This window comes from Rhincodon typus, chromosome 17 (genome assembly GCF_021869965.1).
Source record: "Rhincodon typus isolate 14 chromosome 17, sRhiTyp1.1, whole genome shotgun sequence".
NCBI classification, from domain to species: domain Eukaryota; kingdom Metazoa; phylum Chordata; class Chondrichthyes; order Orectolobiformes; family Rhincodontidae; genus Rhincodon; species Rhincodon typus.
Window position 1 is genome coordinate 2,068,654 of NC_063348.1, and position 11,719 is coordinate 2,080,372.

General features: G+C 39.5%; 1 protein-coding gene across 1 annotated transcript in view; it reads right to left on the reverse strand.

Annotated features, from left to right (window-relative positions):
• LOC125485263 (mucin-6-like) overlaps positions 1 to 11,719 on the reverse strand; it is a 200,254-nt gene that overhangs the window by 143,398 nt on the left and 45,137 nt on the right. The window contains exons 5-6 of the mRNA XM_048607276.1: positions 8,207 to 8,279; positions 3,989 to 4,126 (exon numbers count right to left, since the gene is read on the reverse strand). Coding sequence (XP_048463233.1) covers positions 3,989 to 4,126; positions 8,207 to 8,279 — 211 coding nt within the window. The remainder of the gene's footprint in view (positions 1 to 3,988; positions 4,127 to 8,206; positions 8,280 to 11,719) is intronic.

An 11,719-nucleotide genomic window follows, 5' to 3' on the forward strand; every position in this document is an offset into this window, starting at 1 on the left:
ACACACTCTCTCTCTTCTACACACACACACACATACAAACTATCACTCCGTCTCTCAAACACACATTCTCCACACACTCTTTCTCTCCCCCCCCCACACACACACACATGCACACACACTCTCCACCACCCGACTCTCTCACAGTCTCTCTCTCCCCCCCACACACACACTCTCTCCAACAACCCCCCCACACACACACACTCTCTCTCTCCCCCGACAGACACACTCTCTCTCTCTTCCCCCCCACCCACACACACATACACTTCCCCCCCTCCACCTCCCCCACGTACACACACACAGACATGCACACACACACACACACGTGAATCTATGGGGTGAATTTATATTTGCAGATACATTTTGTTTTGTTCAAAAAGCATACAATTTATAGACAGTCAGTCAATATGGTGTTTTATATATTCCTACTTTAGAAATAAAGCCAGTCTGACTCCAAACTAAAACACAAACAGATTCTAAACAAGAATATCTAATATACCTAATATGCATTGTCTAACCTAAAATGTCACCTCTTCTTCACACTGATAAAACCTTTAGTTCTCTCAGGACCGGTGACTTGAAAGGAATTTGGGGATTTACAAATACATATGAATCAATTAAAACCTTCTAACTGATTAAAGATTTAACAGCATCTTAGGTTTGTTTAATGCATCCTCATCAATGATGTGAACTTTGATCTTTTATTTACAAATTCTGCATCTGATACTACCTCTCTCATTAATACCTGAAGGAGGACAGAGGTTCTGAAAGCTTGTGTTTTCAAATAAACCTGTTGGACTATAACCTGGTGTCCGTTCAATAAAAGACAACTTCTCATTTGGCTTTCTAATTCCTTGTTGTACCTGCATGCTAACTTTCTGTATTTCTTGTATGAATACACCCAAGTCACTTTCAACACCAACATTCACATGTTTTACACAAATTTTACCTCTTAAAGAAATTCTGCTTTTCTATTTTTATGACCAAAATGAACAACTTCACATATTCCACATTATTCTCTTACTTGCCATTTTACTGTCCACTCATTTAACCTGTTTCTGTCTCTTTGAAACAATAAAAGCAAACAATGGAGGATGCTGAAAATATGAAATAATGACAGAATGTGCTGGAGAAACTCAATAGGTCTGGTGACATCTGTGGAGGGAGAAACATATCTGCGGAGAGAAAAGTTTATGTTCAGAGGCCAATATGACTCCTTCTCAAAGCTATGGGGGCTGGAAAATGAAGAAAGACTAATATCCATTACAAACACATCTAATCACATAGTTATCTTGACAACACTGGACTGTAGTGGTTCAAGAAGGCAGCTCACCGCCACCTTCTCAAGGGTAATTAGCCATTGGGAACAAATGCTGGCCCAGCCAGTAGCACCCACATCCCATGGATACAAAAAACATTCTTACATCATACTTGCTGTAGGAATTCCATTTCATTCTCCCAAATTCTCCATTTCTATTGCATTGGTTCTGATTATGTCGCCTTTCACAGGGGGTTTCTGACATTTCTTCCTTTCTCCTCAACAGAGGATCCTTCACTCAGTGGTTGACAGGACCCTCAGCTGTGTCCAAGCCTTTTCCTGCAGTTGCACCATCAACTCTTCGCCTCCCTCCGAGAACAATGAAAACATTTCCATTATCTTCACATTCTACCCCACCAACCTCAGCATTCAAAGAATCATCTTGTTATTTCCGTCACTTTCAGCAGGGTGCCACCAAACATATCTTCTCCCTGTCATCCTTATTAGCATTTCACAGGGACCACTCCCTACATGACACCTGGGTCCATTCCTTGATCATTCCATATATTTCCTCACCTCTCATCTTCCACTGCAATCACACAAAGTGTAACACCTGTCCTTTTACCTCCATGCTGTCCAAGTCCTCAAACATCTCTAGATGAAGCAGAGGTTTATTTACACTTCCTTCAATTGAGTCTACTATATTTGCTGCTCACAATATGGTCAAGACAAAATGTAGATTGGGTAACCGATTTGGGGAACACCTCCACTCTGTCCTTAAGTTGCTTGCCATTTCAAAAAAACCATCTTGTTATCACGCTAACATCTGATTTGGGCCTGTTCCAGCAAAGCTCAACAGAAGCTGGAGAACAGCACTTCATTTTCTGTTTAAGCACTTTACAGTCTTCAGCACTCAATATTCAATATAACAACTTCAGAGCATGTACGCTGTCCTCACTGTTTCTGCCTGTATTCCATCCCCACCATCTTGTTGATAAGGGTTCGTTCTCAGCAAAGCAGACCTGTTTTCTACTACAGTATTCACATTCACCATTAAAACCTATTGTGCATACACCTTGCATCTATATCCTCCTACTACAATTAGCACTTGCTTTGATTTTTGTGCTCTGGGCACCTCACCATCTATACCACTCACTCCTCCACTCCTTTACCAACAGCATAGAAACTATAATTTTTCATCCCCATTGAGGTCCAATGAGTCATATTAGATTTGAAATGTTAACTTTGTTTCTCTCTCCACAAATGCGGCCAGACTTGCTGACTTTCTCCAGCATTTTTTTGTTTTTTTTATTGCATTTCTTTGCAGTCTAACTGTGTCCTCTACAAAACTGTTCTTTCCATCTAGCTTTGTATTCTCAGCAAACTGAGATACGTGACTCTGTCTCTGCAACTAAATCATTAATATAAATAACTGAGGCTCCTTTCAGCATGCCACTAGTGATAACCTGCCAATCTTGAAATTGGCATTGTTAGGACTCCCTTAATAATAAAATCCAATATTTCTCCAAAGATTGATGTTACGGTTCTCCATCCTCAAAAGCTGTATTATGTATACCAACTTCTAGTCTAATGGGGCCATTCCTGAATCTCAGGAATTTGGGAAAAATCATAGCTAGCATATCCACTAACTCTGCAACTATCTCTTTTCAAACCTTGAGTGTAGATCATCACGTCCAAGGGATTCTGTCAGATTTCAATTCCTTGAGTTTGCCCAAAACTTTTTTCGTATAAATTACCTTAATTTCTTAACTCCTTCACAGCTCTTAGCTGAGCTTCTACTTTTGTTCTACAGTGAAGACAGACACAAAATATTTCCTCACTCCCTATGATAGGGAGTCTTTGCTGCTAAGGGACTAATGCTTATTCAAACTATTGTTTGTTATACACTTATAATAGTACTTTCTCATGAATGTAATCATGTCATGCTTTACTGCTACTTTGCCATTCTGTCTGTCTTTCTGAAATATTGTATACCCTGAAATATTTTTTCCCAACCTTGAAAACCAACCAACCATGCCTCTCTGATGATAATTAATCTAAACTGTTTATCTGTGCCACTGGTTCATCTACCTTATTGCAGATACTATGTGCTTCAGATAAAAAAAAGCTAGCAATTTCAGTGTTTTAACTTCTATTCCCTGAAATCACCTGACGTGCCATTTATGTTGTACGCGCTGGTTCCTCTTGTCCCACTTCGCTTGTCTTTACCGACATCATTCCTCTGTTCCTTTGCCAGAATTTACTCCAGCTCCTATTTTGTCTTTCTAAAACAATCCATGGATTTCTAGCCTTGTGAACATCTGCCCATTTTTACATAGATCATGAAATAATGTCATTCTGTATTTAAACGTTATCTGCAAACAATCCTAGAAGCAGACAATTAAGTTACAGAACTTTGTGAATTGAATTAATACTAAATTTCAAAACAGGGACTATGGTCTGTTGATTAATCATCTCTTTGAAGCATTGTCATGGTGTCATCAAGTTTCAATTAAACATACTTTATTTGATACTACTATATTTGTTATTTAGGAATAAGTCAAAGACCTGTTATGAAGAAAGTAAGTAAAAATACAGCAAGAAATGTTTCAAATCAATATTATAATAGTGAATAAACATTGCTGTTAGAGAAAGAAAAACACCAGTACCATACTTTGTATCATCTCCTATTATGTTAATTATTATGTTAAATTATGTTGCTTAAATGCTTACCACTGGTGCTGCCATAAAACATCACTCCAACTGTGATATACACCTGGAAAACTTCAGTAACCTTAAAAAGTATGTCCAGGCCAAAGTTGGTGTTCATTTGAATGTAATTGGAAGAGCGTCTATAGATTTTGATATTGCCTAAAAAAATTAAAATAGTTATGTAAACAATAAATATGCCTACAGGTTTCCTGCACCACAGATCAAGGGTCACCTGAAATTTGATGAGTCCATTTTTTTTCTAAGATTTGATTAGTATTAACCCGTGCTGGAGTGTTCTGGTAGTCTGTCAAGTTTAATGACACAGCATCCACTTGACAAATGACTGGAAACTCAAGGACAAATTATGATTGTTCATTCACATGAACCCAAGGAGAGTTGGCCTTATAAATCTAAAACTAAACCGTGGAATGCATCATAGATTTCCAGTTTTTATACACAACAGGTCAAGTACCAAATGCTGATCAGATGTCTCGTTGATAATATACGCTTTCCTACAAAACATATAACAGGTGCTGCTTGTATTTACCCAGGGTCTTCCTTATGTTATGACTGTGTGATCTAGCTATCCACAACTCTATGCTATTTTTGTACATCTTAATCCTTCAGTTGATTTTTTAATCAAACCAGTTCTGAATGAAATTGCTTATCTCAAGTTAACCCCTAACTAACTGAAACTGCTTAACTCTTATTCAACACTTTCAGTGGATAAATGAGAACCAAGGGATGGAATGTTCTTCGATTTTCAAAAGGCACTTGATAAACTGTGTTAGGTTACTGTAGAATACACAAACTCATGGTGGGGAAGGTAATATATTAGCATTGATAGACAATTATTTAACAAACAGGAAACAAGGTTGTGATAAATGGCTCAGTTTCAAGCTTACAAACTAACCAGTGAAGTGCTGGAGTGATCATAGCAGGGGACTCAAATACTTATGATCTATATTAATGACTTTGTTAAAAGGACAGAGTATTTTGTAACTAAATTTGCTACTGATGCAAATGTAGAAGAATCTGTAACAGAATACATATAAGTAAGTGCACCAATACCAGCAGACAGTAAGGCGAGAAAAATAGTGAGATTGAATACTTTGACAGGAAGGATGCAAAAGCAATATGTGACTACAATCACAAAAAAGTTAGCATGTGGATGCTGCAAAATAAAGCAGGGAAATAGAATGTTGCTGTTTGCTGCAAGGAGAATGAAGTACAAAAGGAGGAATGTTTTGTTATGACACAAAAGGACATTGGTGAGAATGCAATTGGAATTCTGTATACATTTCTAATATCAATATTTATGGAAGGATATATCTGTATTGGAAGCAGTTCAGAGAAAGTTCACCACTGATTGTTCAAATGAAAGACTATAGGTTAGGCCTATAGTCATTGGAGTTTAGAAGAATGGACACTAGAAGAATGAGGTATTGCATTTTGGTACAACAAACAAGGGTAGAGCTTATACAATTAATGGTAGGCCCTTGAGTAGTCTTGTAGAACAGAGGGACCTAGGAGTGCAGATACATAATTCTATAAAGTTTGTGTCACATATAGACAGGATGGTTAAAAAAGCATTTGGCACGCTTGCCTTCACGACTCATTTCTTTGAGTGTAGGAGTTGGGATGTTATGTTGAAGTTGTACAAAAAATTGATGAGGTCTCTTCTGGAATACTGTGTCCAGGTCTGGTCACCCAGTTATAAGAAGGATATTATCAAGCTGGAGAAGATTCAGAAGGGATTTACCAGGATGTTGCCAGGTATGGAAGGTTTGCGTTATAAGGAAAGGCTGGATAGGCTGGGACTTTTTTCACTAGAGCGTATGAGGTTGAGAGATGACCTAATAGAAGTTTATAAAATGAGAGGTTCAGATAGAGTTGATGGTAGTTGTCTTTTCCCTAAGATGGGAAAATCTCATGGGGGCACATTTTTAAGGTGAGAAGAGAGAGATTTATAAAGGACATAAGAGGCAAACTTTTTACACTGATGGTGGTTCATGTGTGGAATGAACTTCCCGATGAAGAGATGGATGCAGGTACAGTTACAACGTTTAAAAGACATTTGGATGGATATATGAGTAGGAAAGGTGTGGGGGGATATGGGCCAGCAGCAGGTAGGTAGGACTGGTTCAGTTTGGAATTATGTTCGGCATGGACTGGTTGGAGTGAATGGTGTGTTTCTGTGCTGTATGACCATGACTCTATGACTCTAATTTGGTTATGTGAGACTATTCACATTGGTAGTGAGAAAACAGAAGCAGAAATGTTTTTAAAGGTGTGAAAGTTCTAAATGGTGAGGTTTAGAGTTACTTACATATACTCATACAGAGAAAATTAGGACACAGGTACAGCACACAATTTGTAAGGCAAAATTGCATTTTAGCTTTTACAGCATTGAAGTACATGGATAAAGAATATTTGCCACAATTATATAGGGCTTTGGGACCACACTGGAGCGCTCTGCACAGTTTTGTCTCCATCAAAGAAAGATATGCTTGCATTGGAGGTAGAAAAGCAAAAGATCAATAGATTAAATCTTGTGATAAGAAATCTGTGCTATGATAGAAGTCTGAATATATGCTCTCACCCTATGGTCTCTGAGTTTTGAAGAACATGAATCAGATGTTTGGGTTGTTAATGGGTAACATCCAGTTGTACATCATCATAGGATCAACATCCATGTGATGCAGCATCACGTGCTTTGGCCCCTCATCCAATCTCATGGATGTTTATGTCAATGATGTAAGCCAAAGCAGTAAGATGTGTTGCAATAAAGTTCGTGTGTTATATGCTTTAGCACACACAAAGTATTTTGCATTAATCTAACAATAACAATACCAAGCACATAATGACAATGATTCCAAGAAACATAAAATTCTGAAGGGGCTTGGAAGGTTAAATACTGGGAAGCTGATTCCCTTGGCTGGGGAATCTAGACCAAGGGAGCCTAAGTCTCAAGATAAGGAGCTAAGAATTATTATTTCCACCCAAAGCATTATGACCTTTGGAATTTTCTAACCCTGGGAATTGTGGATTCTCTATCAGATAGATTTTTTTTGCCTCCCTGAGAATTAAGGGATATTAGAGGTGGATAGGGAAGTGCAGGTGAGGCAGAAGGTCAGTCACAAGTAGTGGAGCAGTCTCAAGGATGACTGTGCTCTTTCTACTCCAACTCCTATTCCTTGTGCACTTATTTTCTTAACACACCTCGTAACTGAGCACTAGTTTGTACACGGGCACGAGTTTGACATTGCCCTCTCACCAGAACACAGGCTGAGAACTGTCAAATGGAAAGTAATTTTTAAAAAATTATTTGTGCATCTAAGCACATACTAACTAAGTTAACATTTATTGCCCATGCCAAGCTGCCCTGGAGAAGGTGCTGTCTTCCTGAATCTCTGAGGTTCTTTGATGTAGGGACACCAACAATGCTTTGAGGAAGTACGTTCCAAAACTGCGATGGTAGCAGTGAATCAAAGGTAGTATACTTCCAAGTCAAGATAACATATGGCTTAGAGGGGAAATTGCAAGTGGTAGTGTTCCCACACATCTGCTGCCCTTGTCCTTCTATGTGGTAAAGGCCGTGGGTTAGGAAGATGTCGTCATCGGAGCCTTCCTAAATTAATACAGTACATCTTGTAGATGGCAAATACAGCTGCTTCTGTGCATTAATGTTGAAGGGAGAGAATGCTGATCTGGTAATTAGGTGCCAATCAAGTAGATACTTTGTCTTGAATAGTGTTAAGCTTCTTGTATGTTGGTGGAACTGCACTCTGAAATAACTTCACAAAGGTTGGTATCCCATCACCAAGTCATTCTTTTATGTACACATATATAGTACATGACACTGAACCAGTTAGCACAGAGCCAGCTCCGAGAGTGAGCAGAATCCCTGACACTCCTGTTTATATTTGTCAGCCAGGACTCCCTGATTGGTCCAGGTTAACAGTCCCAACTGGGGAACTCATATCCAATGAGAACAACCTGGCTGACCTTGTTCCAATCACTACACACTCCAATAGGCAAGTTGGGATATATTGTATCCCATTCCTATCATGTGTCTTAAAGAGAATGGACTGGAAATTGGGGAGAAGCTTGCTCACAAGAAAGGCTGAAAATACAAATGTGCGAGTAACCCAGATTTGCAAACTATATATGCATCCTTGTGCTCCAAAAGGTGTATTAGCAGAAAGTCCCTGTGAGACAAGCCATTTTTGTTCTTACCTGTCCGAAATGGTAAGTTTTTGCGTTGATTATTTACTTCTATTTTTCCATTCATTGAAAAAACAATTTTCATCTGTGAAATTTAAAAAATGTTAGCTAAATTCAAGCAATTTTATTCATTAGTTTAAGGCAAGAGCTTTGTATGATATGGTAAAGAAATACTAAGCAAACTACGTGCTTAAATAACACCATTGCAGGTTTGGGGTAGAATATCCCAAGGAAAAGGAAATTGGATGGGGTTTAAAATGGACTTTAATTCAGTATTGCCAACTTGCTGTTACCATACAAGATCAAATTCAAAACAAAACCAAAGGGTTGCCGTTGCCGGAAATCAGAAACAAAACAGAAAGTGCTGTGAAAACTCACAAGATCTGACAGCATGTTGGGACATAACTACAGAACTGTGTAGTTGAGTTATACTGCAAGGATGGCAGCAAACAACATGGAGTCAACTTTCTGTATCTCTCACAACTGACACTTCCATCTCTGCAATCTTTTGAATTGCTCTTTAATAACCCCAAACTGTTCTGAATGACTAACTAAAAACCTTGCAATAAGCCCCTCCTCTATTGCTGGGCAGAGTTAAATGTTGCCACCTGGCAACTTTTCAAACTGACTGTTCCATGAAAATATCTTTTTATAATATGACTTGAAGGAATTTAAACAAAAACATGTTACATTTTTTAATACTTACTTAGTCTTCCTTTTCAGCATGAGACATGTGACAAAGTATAATAAAGTCAATAAAGTTGCCATATGACTAGTGGGAGATTAACCTGAGAGTCACCATACCTCAGGCAAGGGGATAGGTTGCGAAGGAGTGTCCTTCACAGTAACTTCAGCCACTGCAGGAATTGAACCCATGCTGCTCGCATTACTCTGCACTGCAAGCCAGCCATCTAGCCAACTGAACAAACTAATCTCCACTCACATTTTAGGGAAATAAATAACTTCATTAATGAGATACTTCCTGCAATATTTCTGCTATCAAAATTGATATCACATGTTTTAATGTCATCCCAGTTATTTACTTGAAGAGATTCTGCAATACTTTACTTCCTATGCAGAAGAGTCTGCACAAATCCTTGTCAACTTTCATATCTTATGACCAATGAGTTTGTTTAGATAGAGTCACTGAGCTGTACAGTATGGAAAGTTACCCTTCGGAATAACTTGTCCTTGCCGACCAGGTATCTTAAATTAATCTAGTCCCATTTGCCAGCATTTGGCCCAAATCCCTCAAAATGCTTCCGATTCATATACCCATTCAGATGCCTTTTAAATGTTGTTATTGTACCAGCCTCCAGAACTTCCTCTGGCAGCTCATTCCATACACACACCACCCTCTGCATGAAGAAGTTGCCCCTTAGGTCCCTTTTTAATCTTTCCCCACTCACCTTAAACATATACACTCTAGTTTTGGATTCCCCCACTCCAAAGAAAACACCTTGTCCATTTACTCTATCCATGTCCCTCATGATTTTATAAACCTCTATAAGGTCATCCCTCAGCCTCAAAGCTCCAGGGAAAATGGCTCCAGCCTATACAGCCTCTTTCTTAAGCTCAAACTCTCCAACCCTGGCAACATCTTTGTAAATCTTTTCTGAACCCTATCAAGTTTCCTTCCTATAACAGAGAGACCAGAACTGAACAATGTATTCCAAAAGTGACCTAACCAATGTCTGTACAGCCACAACTCCTATATTCAATGCACTGACCAATAAAGGTTTGCATACCAAATGCCTTCTTCACTATCCTGTCTACCTGGGACTCCATTTTCATGGAAATATGAACCTGCACTTCAAGGTCTCTTTGCTCAGCAACACGCCCCAGGACCTTACCATTAAGTGCATAAATCCTGCCCTGATTTGCCTTACCTAAATGCAGGATTTCACGTTTATCTAAATTAAACTCCATCTGCTACACCTCGGCCCATTGGCTCATCTGATCAAAGTCACGTTGTACTCTGAGGTAACCTTCTTTACTGTCCACTACACCTCCAATGTTGGTGTCATCTGCAAACTTACCAATCATACCTCCTATGTTCACATCCAAATCATTTATATAAATGATGAAAAGCAGCGGCCACAGCACTGATCCTTGCGGCCCACTGCTGGTCATAGGTCTCCAGTCAAAAAAACAACCCTCCACCACCACCCTCTATCTTCTACCTTCGAGCCAGTTTTGTATCCAAATGGCTAGTTCTCCCTGTATTCCATGTGACCTAACCTTGCTAACCAGTCCACCACGAGGAACCTTGTTGAATGTCTTACTGAAGTCCGTATAGACCACATCCACTGCTCTGCCCTCATCAATCCTCTACACCACTTCTTCAAAAAAATTCAAGTTAGTAAGACACGATTTCCAATGTACAAAGCCATGTTGACTATCCTTAATCAGTCCTTGCCTTTCCAAATACATGTAAATCCTGTCCTTCAGGAATCCCTCCAACAACCAGCCCACCACTGATGTCAGGCCCACCAGTCTATAGTTCCCTGGCTGTTCCTTACTACCTTTCTTAAATAGCGGCACCACTTTAGCCAATCACCAGTCTTCCAGGACACCACCTGTGGCTATCACCGATACAAATACCTCAGCAAGTGGCCCACTAATTATTTAGAATCATAGTGTCATACAGTTGTACAGAATGGAAACAGACCCCTTCAGCCCAACTCATCCTTGTCGACCAGATATCCTAATTTAATCTAGTCCCAGTTACTAGCATTTGGCCCATATCCCTCTCAACCCTTCCTGTTCATATACACATCCAGATGCCTTTTAACTGTTGTTATTGTACCAACATCTACTGGCAGCTCATTCCATACACGCACCACCCTTCCCCTCTCACCCTAAACCTATGCCCTCTAGTTTCAGACTCCCCCGCCCCGGGGAAACAACCTCAGCTATTCACCTATCCATGCCCTTGTTGTTTTATAAATGTCTATAAGGTCACCCCTTAGCCTCTGACGCTCCAGAGAAATAGCCCTAGCCTATTCAGGTACTCCCCATAACTTAAACCCTCCAAACCTGGCAACATCCTCGTAAATCTTTTCTGAATCCTATCAAATTGCACAACATTTTTCATATAGCAGGGAGACCAGAATTGTACGCAGTATTACAAAAGTGACCTAATGAATGTCTGTACAGCCACAACATGACCTCCCAACTCCCATACTCAATGCACTGGCCAAAACAGGCAAGCATACCAAATGCCTTCTTCACTATCCTATCTAACTGTGAGTCCATTCTTAAGGAACTTGCATTCCAAGGTATCTCTGTTCAGCAACACTCCCCAGGAACTTACCATAAAGTGCATAAGTCCTGCCCTGATTTGCCCCACCAAAATGCAGGACCTCACATTTATGTAAATTAAACTCCATCTGATCAAGATCCCATTGTACTCTATGGTAACCTTCTTCATGGTCCACTATACCCTCAATGTTAGTGTCATCTGCAAACATATTAACCATGCTGATATAACAAGGTATAGAGCCAGATGAACACAGCAGGCCA